Source organism: Schistosoma mansoni (genome assembly GCF_000237925.1).
Source record: "Schistosoma mansoni, WGS project CABG00000000 data, chromosome 1 unplaced supercontig 0076, strain Puerto Rico, whole genome shotgun sequence".
Lineage (NCBI taxonomy): Eukaryota > Metazoa > Platyhelminthes > Trematoda > Strigeidida > Schistosomatidae > Schistosoma > Schistosoma mansoni.
In genome coordinates this window covers 978,891-995,142 of record NW_017385990.1, presented here as the reverse complement: position 1 = coordinate 995,142, position 16,252 = coordinate 978,891, and the positions used below count along the sequence as shown (strand labels likewise).

The 16,252-nt window shown below is 38.4% G+C and overlaps 1 protein-coding gene and 1 non-coding gene across 2 annotated transcripts in view; both read right to left on the bottom strand.

Moving 5' to 3' along the window:
* Positions 1 to 810: 810 nt before the first annotated feature.
* Positions 811 to 16,252, bottom strand: part of Smp_210110 (SPFH domain / Band 7 family protein,putative) — a gene marked incomplete at both ends in the record, with an annotated part of 36,484 nt that continues 21,042 nt past the window's right edge. The window contains 4 exon segments of the mRNA XM_018791778.1: positions 811 to 830; positions 6,467 to 6,725; positions 9,123 to 9,363; positions 13,779 to 13,918. Coding sequence (XP_018645098.1) covers positions 811 to 830; positions 6,467 to 6,725; positions 9,123 to 9,363; positions 13,779 to 13,918 — 660 coding nt within the window.
* Smp_tRNA_01719_Gln_TTG.1.1 lies at positions 15,062 to 15,128 on the bottom strand. Its single transcript has one exon. It is a non-coding gene (tRNA).

The following is a 16,252-nucleotide window of genomic DNA, read 5'->3' as shown; positions in this document are numbered from 1 at the left end:
GAGATTAAAATTGCTTCATATCTGTCTTCCTTCCTTGTATACAACCTATCTTTTATATATCACCAACACTAAATTAACTACTTCTATGAATCCGGTGTTTATCTTGTTGTGTTAACGAGGTTTGGCAACTTGGACCGATGCATATATGTGCCTGGTCCTACGTTGTAGCTGACTGATTGACTGTTAGGTCCTGGGTTGGAATCTCGCGAGGCGGGATCATGGATGCGCACTGCTGAAGAGTCCCATAATAGAACGAAACGGCCATCCAGTGCTTCCAGGTTTTCCATAGTGGTGGTCTAGTAGCTTCAATTGACTCACGTTTTCAACTATAATAAATAAGTAGTATTGTACTGAAAAATGAAATTTTTAACTTAAGCATAACACTGTAAAACATTTAAGCAATAATAAATGTTAGTTGTTTATCCATCTTTCTCCAAAAAAAAAAATTTAAAAAGGTAACAAAACAAAAGCTAACAAGGAAATCTTTAACACAACTTTAAACAATAATAAAAATGCTAAAAAAAAAAGAAACATTTTTATCAAGCAAAAAAAAATGATAATTTACATAAATTACTTTTCCTTTTTCTCTTCTCAGTTGTTACTAAGTTGAAATATTTTTTTTTATAAAAAAAACAAACATTCCTTCCCTCCACTCCTCGCCTCTCCCCCCCCCGGCAATATTTCATAACAATAATATTGATTCATTGATATGTGTAACAAAATTCATCATAATAATAAACAAAAAAAAAATCGAATGTAGATGGTGCAATTTTAGCTTCTTTTTAATTTAATGCAATACTTTCTAATGATTTAATAAGTGCATAACGAGCTAAGCAGAAAAAAAAAGAAAAAAAGGGGCAAGTACAATGATCATAATAATCATGAAATTAATATTTTGTAAAATCAATAAATGATTGGAAATTGTAGGGAGTAAAATCAATATAAACATAATAATAATAATGATCAGAAGGGGGGGGGGTTTGTGGAGATTTAGTATTTTCATAGTTGAAAGCCTGAGTCCATTGAAGCTAGACCACCAGGGTTAAGTGTTCTGGCGCCAGACTGGTAGGTCCTGGATTCGAATCTCGCTCGCGAGGCCAGGTCGTGGATGCGCACTGCTGAGTAGTCCAACAATAGGATGAAACGGTCGTCCAGTGCTTCCAGGTTTTCCTTGATGGTCTAGCTTCAATTGACTCATGATTTCAACTATGAAAATAATAATAATTATCAGAAAGGGGGTTTTGTGGAGATTTTTAGTAATTTTAAGGAAACCATCTGCTTCAGTTTGGGCACTTGGGCAGTATCGACTTTATTGACTATGAGAAAGCATTAGATAGCATAGACAGGACAACACTTTGGAGACTTCCTAGACACTACGGCGTGGCTGAAAAGATAGTCAATATCATACGGAATTCTTATGATGGGTCAAACTGCGAAATCGTACATGGAGGACAACTCACTGACTCATTCGAGGTAAAGACCGGTGTTAGGCAAGGTTGCTTACTTTCACCCTTTCTCTTTCTCCTGGTGATCGACTAAATCGTGAAGACGTCAACATCTGGAGGAGAAAGCATGGGATATAATGGACAGCTAGGATGCAGCTGAACGATCTAGACTTCGCAGATGATCTGCCTTTCCTATCACACATGCAACAACAAATGCAGGAGGAGACGATCAGTGTGGCAGCAGGTCACAACATACACAAGCGGAAAAGTAAGATTCTCCGATACAATACAGCATGCACCAATCGAATCACACCCGACGGAGAAGATTTGCAGGATGTAAAACCTTTACATAACTGGGCAGCTATGGAAGATGTAAAAAGCTCTACATATCTAGGCAGAATCATTGATGCACACGGTGGATCTGATGCAGATGTGAAGACGCGCATCGGCAAAGCAAGAGTAGCATATCTACGACTGAAGAACAACTGGAACTCAAAACAACTGTCAACCAACACCAAAGTCAGAAATTTCAATACAAATGTCAACACATTTCTACTGTAAGGGGCGGAAACTAGGACAACTTCGAAAGCCATCATCCAGAAGATGCAAGTGTTTATTAACAGTTGTCTACGCAAAATACTTCGGATCCGTTGGACAGACACTATCAGCAACAACCTATTGTGCGACAGAACAAACCAGATTTCAGCGGAGGAAGAAATCAGGAAGAAGCGCTGGAAGTAGGTAGGACACACATTGAAGAAAGCACCCACCTGCGTCACAAGACAAGCCCTCACATGGAACACTGAAGGCCGAATAAAAAGAGGAAGACCAAACAGCACATTACGCTGAGAAATAGAGACAAACATGACAAGAATGAAAAGTAGTTGGATGGAACTAGAAAGGAATGCCCATGACAAAATGTCTTGGAGAATGCTGATCAGCGGCCTAAGCTCCATTGGAAGTAACAGGCGTAAGTAAGTAAATAAGTAAAGCAACGCAGAGCTCACAAGCTTTAAGTTCCTAAGCAAACAGGAAGTTCTTAAATCATATTCTTAAATTTGGCTAATATACAATACAGCTTAACCACCAGCAAAAATCACTGGTCATCAATAGGTCACTTTCATTTGACGTTGCGGGTACGTATTTCCGATTTTTATGACAGAACGTAGTGTCTTAACTGTGGCTGCCAACTTGACGTGGTATTCCAGCTTGTCTATTGTGATAGTTTGACTGATTTATATTGGTCAAGAAACTCCCACGCCATGCTTTATTTGCCGACACTAGGACTGGTTGGAAAAAACTGACAGGTAGTCAGTTCATAACATGATGCTAGGGTACGAATGAAAGCTGCATAAGACTGGCATCTTTCACTCTACCTACTGGTTGCAATCTGAGAGGTAATGTAAGTCAGTGAATTAAGATAAATATGAGTTGATATGATAGCTTCACAATTAAATCATTCAACTAAGAGAATAGAACATATTCACAAGTAATAAGATTACATAGTACAAGGGTACTTGTAAAGAGATTAGATGAATTGGTTCAAATGAAGGTTTGTATTCAATACTACAAAAACAATAGTGATTCTAGTCAAACAATCATAAGCTGAACATTTAAAAGCGATTTTCGTCATGGATTATTATGATGTGAAAAAAAGTATTTAGTATTCTCATGGGATTCGACTTTAACAGTTCACATGCCTATGAACAACTAGTTTACTGATTATGGCAAATGAAGTATTATAGGATCATGGTGGAATGGGAGCTTGTACAAGTCGCTTTTCCGTACAGAGTTTGAAGTGATTAATTGATTGATTTACCATGACTTCGAACGTAGTCGTTGGACTATGTAAGATGATTTTGAAAGATAAATCTGGTGGATACATGTGACCAGAGTGGATAAGATGTTCCAATATTAAATTACTGATTATGTTACATAAGCCTTTCGAAAATTAAGGAAGATGAGGCACAGAGATACGTTTAGAAACGCTTGCCTTATGTGATCAATGTAACTGGTTTCACAAGAGAAAGGAAACTTACAAATACACGGTGATATGGCTCGAAGTTCATGTTTGACATATCCACTAATGATAGGGCGACTGTATAAGACATTTAGAAGCCTAGGAGCACGTTTGTCTCATAATGGTTTCTCATAGTTGCTTTCACACTTTCTCCCTTATTTGTTCTGTTTACAATGAGTTTTCGGCGAGACTATAATCTATGGACGGACCATTCAGATCTAAGATACCAGGTCTTGGATTTAGGAGCGAAATTCATCTATCGATTTGGCCAAATAATATTTTGGCATTATGGATGATGTCAGTACATGACGAAAACATTAAATCTAATTCCTAGTGCTAACGTCCAACTCTAAATCCTAAACATAATTCCTCACACCAATATATAACCGTGATCTAACCCTAGTAAGTAGGTTAGCATTCTCAAGTCAGTCAGTCAGCTAAAACTTAGGACCAGGCACATATATTCATCGACCCAAGTTGCCACACTTCATTAGCACAACAAGATGAACACCAAATACATAGAAGTAGTTACTACAATGGTCGTCTACAGAATTTTCTTTTGTACTGTATATGATTTTTCTGGTTGCAGTCTCGATCTACAATTTCCCTCAATGAACTAGAACGGATAGACATACTTAGTGGGTATTTATTGGGGCTGGAGTTGTTCATCATTTGTTATTGTCTTCAGAGCATATTTACCTAGCCTAAGAAGATAGCTCTTTAATTCATTTTATTTCATGAATGGTGTATAATAATATGTCCGGAGCTTTAACCAGGTTAGTGGAGACGGAGGAGAGTTGTAAAACTCTGATTCTAAACCAATATTGTGTGTGGGCTCCAGTATTCTGAGGGAACAAATGGTGTATAAACCTGTTGTTGGTGACCGGCTACTATCGGAATGTATCTCCTGATATTGCTTCACTGACTTGTCGGTTAGACCTTTAGATCGAAGGCTCCGTGTGTGTCCCCCATAAGGAAACCATCTGCTTCGCTTTTGACACCCGTGCAACATCATAGCCCACACACAAATCAACTGAGTTGTGTAGTACATATGTCTTCGGTGCCCGTTTGTACCAGTGCGCATCCACGATTATTTTTGTTAAATTTTTTTTTGTTTCTGGGATCTTTTCGTTAATTTTTGAAGACATCAGCTGATCAAGTCATACTTTTGGCTTATGCATATCCTGTGCAGATTGCTTCCATAATGTCAAAAAGTCATAAGGATTTTTAAATAAACTATACATGAACATGTGATAGTGATAACAAGTATAATATTCGGTTGGGTCATTGAAGAAAAAAGAATCATTTCCGCTTCAATGAATATTCAGTAAACACATTTGAATCAATCATAAAGACAATGAGATAAATTCTTGGACTGTTCACTTTATGATATATTTATTCATTTGAACAAATAAATATTGGTACAAACGGGCACCGAAGACATATGTACCACACAACTCACTTGATTTGTGTGTGGGCTATGATATTGCACGGGTGTCAAAACCGATGCAGATGGTTTCCTTATGGGGGACACACACGGAGCCTTCGATCTAAAGGTCTAACCGACAAGTCAGTGAAGCAACATCAGGAGATACATTCCGATGGTAGCCGGTCACCAACAATAGGTTCATACACCATTTGTTCCCTCAGAATACTGGAGCCCACACACAATATTGGTTTAGAATCAGAGTTTTACAACTCTCCTCCGTCTCCACTAACCCGGTTAAATCTCCGGACATCGGCTTTTTTTCCTCTCCATTTCGTAAGCAGCATCACCGCCACGAGAAGATTCATTGGCCATATGAGAGCATATCGGGAGGGAGAGCTGACTCTCCCCATTCTCGGCCGTACCACGGCATTTGAGTGTTTTCTTACAGGTACATGTGTTGACCATATTAACCTGTTATACGTAATTACTTGCTTATGGATTGTGGTGAGAATTTGTAATGCAATCGAAGTACCACCTGTATTGTTACGCAAATAAAATATCGTTGTATCAAGTATCAATCGAAAATCGTCCTTTTTGTGAAATACGTAATTTCAGGAAACCAGGTTGGTTTTATCTGGGAACTTTGAAAATGGTAATTTCTAAGGAAATATTCTCCGGAAATCGAATTCAAAAACACGTCATTTGTAAGCGTCTTCAAGAACAGTATCCACACTACAAAACTTTGTCGATAGCATTCAACCTGTACTAAGAATTTAACAAGTATGACATTGACGACTATTTAGTAACTAGTCTTTGTAAATGCTTTACTCCCATAAGAGGTTAGTTTTAGTCTAAATCGCTTGGTGTTAACACCTTCAACGCCTTCAACCACTGAATACAAGTATTGAGTAGAACTTCATCAGGAAATCTGCACCATTTAACATGACTCATATTTTGAGTGCTTGTCGTTAAATTTCTTCCACACGAATCTTATGTTATAAAGGACTGCAATTTGAAGTGGGCAGTAGTTAGCTAAGAATAACTGATGAAGTCGGTGAATTTTCATTTATGGATTTATTGAAATGTTGTCATTATTCTTGATAACTCAGTCAAATTAGATCACCTATACTGTACTAAATGTACACTATACTACTAAACAAGGTGTTGTTCACGAAAGTGAGAGGATGAAAAGCGAATGTCCGGTGCTTTAACCGGGTTGGTGGACACGAAAAGTCCACCTAGAGAAGTTGGAAAAAACCCTGATTCCAAACCAATGGTGCACATGGGCTCCAATATCCTGAGGGAACAAATGGCGTACGAACCGATTGTTGGTCACCGGCTACTATAGGACTGCATCTTCTCACGATGCTCCACTGCCTTGTGGGTTAGACCTTTAGGTCAAAGGCTCCGGGTGTGGCCCCCTGAGAAAACCAACTGCTTCAGCCTGGGCACCCGGGCAGTATCACAGCCCTCACACAAAAAAAAGTGTGGCGCATATGTATCTGGTGCCTCTTTGTACTAATATTTATGTGTTTAATAATAATAAACAAAAGTAATAACTAATTAACTTACTAGATTCAACATTTTTGTTCATCAATAATGGATCATTCATTTGAAGATTATTCACAGTTCCGTCATCATTGTTATTATCATGAAGAATAGTATTGATTTCTTCAATTAATTCTAATTCTTCTTTATCCCAAAAATCATTCAACATTCTTCGATGATCATCTTTTGCTGAAGAATTATTCAATGAGTTAGTATAATTTATATCCCATTTTAAACCACGATGCATTTCCCAACATAGCTCTTCAATTCCACCGTAGATAAGCTAAAAAGGAAATGAACTTTTATATATATATATATATATATATATATATATATATATATAGAAATATATATATATATAGAAATAAATGAATGGAATGATAATAGGACTACTATTCAATGGGTGTATATCTATGGTAAGGATTAAATACATGATACTAAACTCTGTGATGATAAGGATAAGGAGATGATCAAACCAAATTGTACTGTTAATATAATCAGAATAAGTCAGTGACTTATGAAATGGTTTATTTTGGAGTGCGAGATCATGAATCAATTGAAGCTAGACTACCATGGAAAACCTGAAAGCACTGGACAACCGTTTCGTCTTATTGTGGGACTTTTAAGCAGTGAGCATCCACGATCCCGCCTTGCGAGATTCAAACCCAGGACCTATCAGTCTCGCACGCGAGCGCTTAACCACTAGACCACTGAGCTGGCATCCAACGGTTTTTATTTATTTATTTATTTAAACATATAAATATTGGTACAAGGAAGCACCAGATATATATGCCTCACACAAATCAAATGAGATTTGTGTGAGGGATATGATACTACCCAGGTGCCCAAACCCAAACAGGTGGTTTTCTTAAGGGGCAACATTCGGAGCCTTTGACTTAAAGATCTGATTCACAAGGCAGTGGAGCATCGTGAGGAGATGAAGTCCCATGGTAGCCGGTGACCAATAATTGGTTCATACGCCATTTGTTCCTTTAGGATACTGGAGCCCATGTGCATCATTGGTTTGGAATCAGGGTTTTCCAACTCCCCTAGGTGGACTCACCGTGTCCACCAACCCGGTTAAAGCGCCATACATTCGCTTTTAGTCCTCTCAATTTTGTAAACAACACCCCGTTAATGAGAAGGCACTGAGTAGGACTTCCCTGGTAGAGGCTGTATACGCGTGGCCATGTGAAAGCATTTCGAGAGGGAGAGCGGACCCTCCTCACTCTTGGCCGTACCAGGGCATTTGGGGGTTCACTATAGACTTACCTCACTCAGTATAGGTATCATTGTGATGTATGTTACTTATGATGACATACATAAGTAGTGTGTAGCACTAATCAAAAGTGGAATGCCTGGCAGCAGAACGTTAGAAAGATCGAATAGAAGAGAATAGGAATTCAAACATAGTTTTTCTTTTTTTAGGAATAAAGAAGTTTGTAAGAAGAAACAATTAATGGAAGATGTGAAAATGAGGTATTTAATGTATGGTTTTCATATTTTACAAAGACGTTCAGCAATTTTGTATTAGACAGTAAACTGATCTTTCCCACTTGAATGTTCGTCCACTACATCATTTACAGCCTGGAAGCACTAGACACCTATTTATCCTAGCATAGGGTTCCCTAACAATTCGTACCCACGGTCATGCTATGGATTGAATTCAAGATTTTTATGTCTCACGGCGAATATTTAACCTATGGATCGGCATCCAATGGTAAGAATGCAATTTCACTCAAAGATAAAGAGCGATAGTCATAAAATAGCACTGGTGAAAACTGTTTCATCCTAAACAAATCTGAACTACACAACTAACGGTTGTGTACTCAAACTTTATAAACGTGTTGGAGTGATTCACTAATGAGCTGACTATTACAGTTGATTTAATGGGCTTTTGGGTGATTGTCTCAACTTGGCTGTAGTTATAATACAAAAAATTTTCCGGAAGAAAATCCGTTTTGATCACTGGCTATCATGTGGTTGTATCTTCTAATAACATTCCTAAAATGTTTTTTAATTTTGATCTTCGAGTTGAAATCTCTGATGAGGTGGCCTCCCATAAGAAGAAAACCATCTGTGACGATTTCAGGTTTTCGAACAGTATTCAAACGTTCTTACCAATGAACTAATCTCCTGTTAATCATACAAATATTAGGACTTAACTCACTTTAATCTAGGCCTATAAATAATTTCCACTGAAAATTTGAAACATTAAATATCGTAGTACACATAGTTTCATAGTTGAAATCATGAGTCAATTGAAGCTAGACCACCAGGGAAAACCTGTAAGCACTGGACGACCGTTTCATCCTATTGTGGGACTACTCAGCAGTGCGCATCCACGACTTCGCCTCGCGAGATTTGAACCTAGGACCTACCAGTCTCGCGCCAGAGCACTTAACCGATAGACCAATGAGCCGGTATCCCATGGTGTTTATGTCTAACTCCAACCAATCCACAAAGTTGAGCAACCGTCCACCAATTGTCGTGGATGCGCACTACTAAGGAGTCCCACAATAGGACGAAACAGCCGTCCAGGGCTTCCAGGTTTTCTCTGGTGGTGGTCTAGCTTCAATTGATTCACGCTTTCAACTATGAAAATACTAAATCTCCACAAAACCCCTTCTGATAATAATAATACACATATGATTATAAAAAAAACAACAACAATACTTACAGAGATATCAAAAGCAAAACAATCAATTTCTGATATTTTATCACTAGGGAAACTTGGCAAGTTTAATTTGGTCAACAACACATCACTTTGATGACTTGATGAATGATCAACAACAACACCATGATCATGATGATGCAATAAATGATTAAATGATGAAACTTCAATAAAAGAAATTTCATTCGTTGGTTGACAGGGATCACTTTCCTTTAATGATTTCATTTTTAAACCTTTACGTTTAGTACTAAAATGAACAGAATAATAAATCGAAAAAAAGGGAAAATAAACAAATTAAAAAATGAATGAATTCATTATGAAAATGATTTGAATAGATAGAATAATAATTGATATAGATTACGATCACTAAGCGTATAGTTACTGTGGGAAATTATTCACTTGAAATAAATCTCATTTTCAGGTAACGTGAGGAGAGTCCACTTTCCCTCTTGAAATGCTCTCACATGGCCACGCGTATATAGCCTATGTCAGGGAACTCCTACTCACTGCCTTCTCACGGCATTATTGTTGTTTACGAAATTGAGAGGATGAGAAGAGAATGTCTGGCGCTTTACCAGGGTTGTTGGACACAGACAGTCCACCTGGGGGAGTTGGAAAACCCTGATTCCAAACCAATGATGCATATGGGCTCCAGTATCCTGAGGGAATAGATGGCTTATGAATCGATTGTTGGTCATACACTATCATGGGACCGCATCTCCTGACCTTGCTCCACTGCCTTGTGGATTGAACCTTTAGATCGAAAGCTCTATGTGTGACCCTTTAAGACAACCACCTGCTTCAGTCTGAGTACCCGGGTAGTATCACAACCCACACACAAATCAAGTGAGTTGTGTGGCGCATATGTGTTCGGTGCCTCTTTGTACCAATATTTATGTATTCAAACAAATAAATTCATGGTTTGACCAACTTTCTATGAGACTGAGGTGTATTTATAATCAACCAATCACTGAGAAGTGATCAATGCCATGGTTGTCAAGAACTTTTTAATGGTGATCGGATTTTCCTGACCCTGTTGCAATGTGCCCACCAGTTTAAGTCACTCACCATTATGCTCACTGTTTTGAGATGTTATGTGGATGGAGCATGAGAACTTGACAAATATGACACTGGTTAGTGTATATAGTGATGAACAAATGATAAATGGGATCATTTCAGAAGGTTATTGACTCTTTCCCTCATGATCATTTAAGGCATAAGCAATGAACACTATATAAATATATAGATAAACTAGAAATTATCTAGATATACATAAGTGTTAACCATAGACGATAGAAAAAAGGTCCAAAATACAAGGAAGCATTTACTAGTAAGAAAAAAGGTGATGATGATTATTTTGCTTTTGATTAATATCATGATCCGATTGATGTTAGACCACCATTGAAAACCTGGACGGCCGTTTCCTTAGGTTAGACATTAACACCATTGGATGCCGGCTGAGGTCTATGATCCGGCATCTAGAGGTCGAATGTTCACGAGTGAAACCCAAGGTCATGGGTTTGAGTCTCGCGTGCGGGATCATGAATGCGCACTGCTAAAAAGTCTCATACTAGCACGATATGGACGTCCTGTGATTCTAGGTTTTCAATAGTGGTTTAACATTGATCGATTCACGATATCAATCAAAAACATAACAATCTTCACAACCCGATACTGATGACTATTCTGTTATTAGAAAGAACACTTTACTGAGTCACTTGTGTTTCTATAATTAATGAAGGTTCAAATGTCAAGTCAAAAACATACATTTCATTAAATGATTGTATGTAATGAATTCTAATCAATATTCTATGAGGAACTTTAGATTAAGGTCACTGTGATAATGGAATGATTAAGGATTAAATGACTTTAATAGGAAGCCAAGGCAGGAAAAAAGGAAGAATATACTTCTTCTTCAATCAAGGTCAAGAAGTCACTTTGAGTAGGTGTTAATAGCTTTATTTATATAGAAAAAAGAAACTCGTAACTTTAAATTCACTTAGTATTGTTTGTTTGAATCTTCCCATTGATGTTTAGGACTGTAATTGATCAGTATGTTATTGGCATATATGCATAATGTGCGAATTGCCTCGATATAGCCTTAATTCACAAGTATTATAAGCAGAGATGCATAGTGCCTAGCGGGTACATCTAGCTGAAGAGTCCCAAATGGGACGAAACGCGCGTCCTGGATTCCACTGCTAGCCACTATCCATCTTTGCTTATAACTCGTAACTTTGCAATGAAGAATATACAAATATACCTAAATATAATATTGATAAGAAATGAAATGAGAATTCTTTTCTCATTGGATTCAATATCAGCATAATGTATACGATTATCTGTCGAAATAGACAAGATGTAAAATCCGAGTAATGGGCAATTTAGACAACTATGTCTATAATTGACTTTTGTAGATACTTTCATAGTTGAAGGCGTGAATCAATTGAAGCTAGACCACCAGGGAAAACCTGGAAGCACTGGACAGCCGTTTCGTCCTACTGTGGGACTCCTCAGCAGTGCACATCTACGACCTCGCCTCGCGAGATTCGAACCCAGGACCTACCAGTCTCGAGCCAGAGCACTTAACCGATAGATCACTGAGCCGGCATCCCATGGTGTTTATGTCTAACTCCAACCAATCCACAAAGTTGAGCAACCGTTCACCGATTGTCTTCAATGAGTTGTTATCTCACAACAGATATGGTTTGAACTCCACTGGTCACTGCTTCTCACTAGAACTCCTGGATTTACCTCTCGAAGTCAGTCACTAGTAGATACGAAAAGATCAACTATCACATCAATATGAAGATATCATTGTCAAAAAGTATATTGTTTATTTCAGTGTTTGATGTTGAAACATAATTAAGGAGTTATTCAAAACTAGTATTTACAGTTCTCAAATAAAAGTTATTGTACACTGAAAACTGGATTTCTCAAGAGTTTAATTGTTTATAGAGTTGAGATCATGAGTCAATTGAAGCTAGACCACCAGGGAAAACCTGGAAGCACTGAACGGCCGATTCGTCCTATTATGGTACTCCTCAGCAGTGCGCATCCACGACCTCGCCTCGCGAGATTCGAACCAAGGACCTACCAGTCTAGCTCCAGAGCACTTAACCGATTGTTGTTTTAAATGAATGATAACTTTCGGAAATTGTTTATACACTATGATTGTACATATCTTCTGATTGTATAGCTATTACGTAACCAGATTATCTATGCTTATATTTCTTTAATGATAAGTTTTCATTTGACCTGTTAGCTACGATTATACGAGTTACTATTTTTAATTTATAACTAATCTATTAGTTACTGTATTCCCTACTCAAAGCTGCTTTTGACTTGATCTTTTATGATTAATTTTTTTTATTTTATGGTTTGATACTGTCTGGTCCGCTCGTACATAAACGACGCATGTCTGAAGTATATTATTCATATAGTGGAGGCGGATATTGTGTTCTGAGTTCAATGAACAAGGCAGAGGGAGAAGCTACTGAATAGAGGACCAATAAAGATTCAAAGTTGACTCAAGGCTGCAAATGCTGATTGACCTGTTATTGGCTTAGCATGAGGAGAAGGTCATAACAGTCGATATTGTGATTGGCGACTATTTCACGTGATATTTGACAGGGATATGAGTATTGATCATCAACATAGCACCCGATACGAATCTTGGTTCAAGTAGCCAAATCAACTATTAACACGGAAAAACAAGAAATTCAAAAGTGGAGAAACTTACGAAAGTATACACACAAAAAATGCAGTTTGGGAGAATCAGATAAAATGACGGAATAAAAGATAAGAAACGATACCAAACTTAATATTTAGTAACAAGTAGACAATGAATATAACTCCGCCTGTAGCTCCTGCGGGGGCTACTGCCGGTCCCAAGCCCGGGTAAAGGAGGAGGGTTGGGCATGAGGTTAGCAACCCTATCCCGTAGAAAACCAACTCGCTAAAAACGCTAACCAGAAAAAATTATTCAAACCATTTAAACTCTGTCTCGGATGCAGATGTAAAGGCGAGGATTGGCAAAGCAAGGGCAGCATTTCTACAATTGAGGAACATATGGAACTCAAAACAACTCTCAACTAATTTCAAAGTCAGAATCTTCAATACGAACGTCAAGACAGTCCTACTGTACGGAGCTGAAACTTGGGGAACTACTACAACCATCATCAGGAAGGAACAAGTATTTATAAACAGTTGTCTACGCAAAATACTCAACATCTATTGGCCGGATACTATCAGCAACAGCGTTTTATGGGAGAGGACGAACCAGCTTCCAGATGAAGAGGAAATTAGGAAAAGACGTTGGAAGTGGATCGGACATACATTAAGGAAATCACAAATGTGCATCACGACTCAATCCCTAATTTGGAATCCGGAAGGGAAGCGGAAAAGAGGAAGGCCAAAGAGCATATTCCGTCGGGAAATAGAAGCAGATATGAAAGGGATGAATAGCAACTGGAAAGAACTGAGAATGAAGGCTCAGGACAGAGTTGGATGGAGAATGCTGGTGAGCGGCTTATGCTCCTCGACGAGGGGTAACAGGCGTAAGTAATTAAATAAGACAATGAATATGGCCTTACTAAATGGATTGATTTTGCACCAGATCACTAAGTAGTAAATTAACAAAAAAGAAATCAATTTACTTACCAAACAGTTGACTGCTGTGTATTATTTAACAGGTTTGAAGAGTCCGTTTGTGTTTGTTCAACTTGATCTTCTGTGAAAATTTCCCAATTAGGTAAACTTATCGGTCTGGATGATGCAGGGACTGTTGTAGTTGTAGTTAACTAAGAATAAGAAGTCACAGGGAAATGGATTATCATCTTCTCTCTTTTTAAAAATACAAACATCAACAAATTAACTGTGTTATAAACAAAACACACCTTCTAAAGTCCAACTAGACAAGAAATATTTCGGTCCAGTGATGAAGACAGGTTAGAATGAACATAGAGAATGACGGATAATTAACGAAATTTTGCCCCGAAATGCCCTGGTACGGCCGAGAGCGGGGAGGGTCCGGTCCCCCTCTCCAAATGCTTTCACATGGCCACGCGTGTACAGCCTCTGTCAGGGAAGTCCTACTCACTGCCGTCTCGTGGCGGGGATGTTGTTTACAAAATTGAGAGGACGAAAAGCGAATATCCGGCACTTTAACCGAGTTGGTGGATACGGAAAGTCCGCCTAAAAGAGTTGGAAAACCCTGATTACAAACCAATGGTGCACACGGGCTGGCTCCAGTATCCTGAAGGAACCAATGGCGTATGAATCAATTATTGGTCACCGGATGCTCTATTGTCTTGTGGATCAGACCTTTATGTCAAAGGCTCAGGGTGTGGTCCCCTAAGAAAACCACCTGCTTCAGTTTGGGCACCTGGGCAGTATCACAGCCCTCACACAAATCAAATGAGATTTTTGCGGCACACATAAATCTGGTGTCCCTTCGTACCAATCTTTTTGTGTGTAAATAAATATATAAATAAATAACGACAGTCAACAATAATGTTTTCGACCATATGGATCTGTGATTGTTAAAGACTTGGATCCATACTACTGAAAAATGAGGATATTTTCATAAGACAGGTTAATGGTGACGTTCATATTAAAAGTCATTAGGATTTATCCATACATGGACAACAGAGTGTTTTGACAATCATGATCCTGAATAAGTGTTATTGACACTTGTTCTGCAAACAACCAAACAGAATTAAGGTAGATAAAACAAACTCTCAGTCATAAATGGAAAAATTCTGGTGGTCTACCTCTAACTGAATTCTGTATTGATGATGTTGTCCAGAATGATAATAACAGTTTCAAAGTTAATCACTCATAGGCAAAGATGGATAGTGGCTAGCAATGGAATCCAGTTTGGAGCGCGTTTCGTCCTATTTGGGACTCGTCAGCTGGATGTACCTGCATCCCCAGGTTGATGTTCACTCTGGGACTCGAACCCAGTAACTTTCGCTTCAAACGCCATCGCGTTATCCACTCAGCTACTGAGTCCTGTTAGCCACTTGCTTGTGCAATGTGGTGAAGTTGAAATTCACTTAGTATTGTTTGTTTGAATCTTCTCATTGATACTTAGGACTGCAACTGGTCCCAAATAGGACGAAACGCGCGTTAAACTGGATTCCACTGCTAGCCACTATCCATCTTTGCTTATAATGCTTGTGAATTAAGGCAATATCGAGGCAATACGCGCACAGTATGCCAATAGGAGACTGACCAGTTGCAATCCTAAACATCAATGCGACGATTCAACCTTCCAAAATGTATAGCAATAACATTCAAACTTAGTTCATCCCTCCATAGTTCCCGAATAGATATTTTTCTGTAGAACATATATATGAAATGTGTTTTTTTGGACACTCCACATCCACCAACCCGGTAAAGCGCCAGACATTCGCTTTTCGTCCTCTCAATTTCGTAAACAACACCCCCGATACAAGAATGCAGTGAGTAGGACTTCCCTGGCAGAGGCTGTATGTGCGTGGCCATATGAGAGCATTTCGAGAGGGAGAGCGGACTCTCCCCACTCACGGCCGTACCAGGGCATTTGAGGGCGGGGGTGAGGGTGTACAGATTGGACAATAAATGTTTGAAACTCAAAGATCTTAACCAGTAAGTCATCATCGTTCCGCAACAAAATATCACTACAGTTGTTTATTTACAGTCTTGATTACTGAACAGTAAAATTATTGATAATAATAATGAGTATTGTAGAAGAAAGTGACCTTTTTTATTGATTATCTTAATTAAACCTGAAAAAAATATGCAGTTGGTTACTATAACAACACATACTTATCTAGGTTATTATGATATCTAATTTGAACATTAAAGACGACTGTAATTAAACCATTTTGTTTTAAGAAAAATCCAACATATTTCATTAATGAATCAGTGTTGTTTAACTATGGATCTGTAGAGAGCATATGGGGCGGCGAAATCCGACTCACACGTCCCTGTCGTGCCTCCTGGATCATGGCAACCATCCCATATACTAACGTGAGCGATAATGAGGGTGGTGGAGATTGGTTTAATCAACCATTCTACCAATACCCGAGAATGATTATGAATGCTACAAAAAGTCATTGCATAATTATTGAGGGTTCAAAAGAATGTTA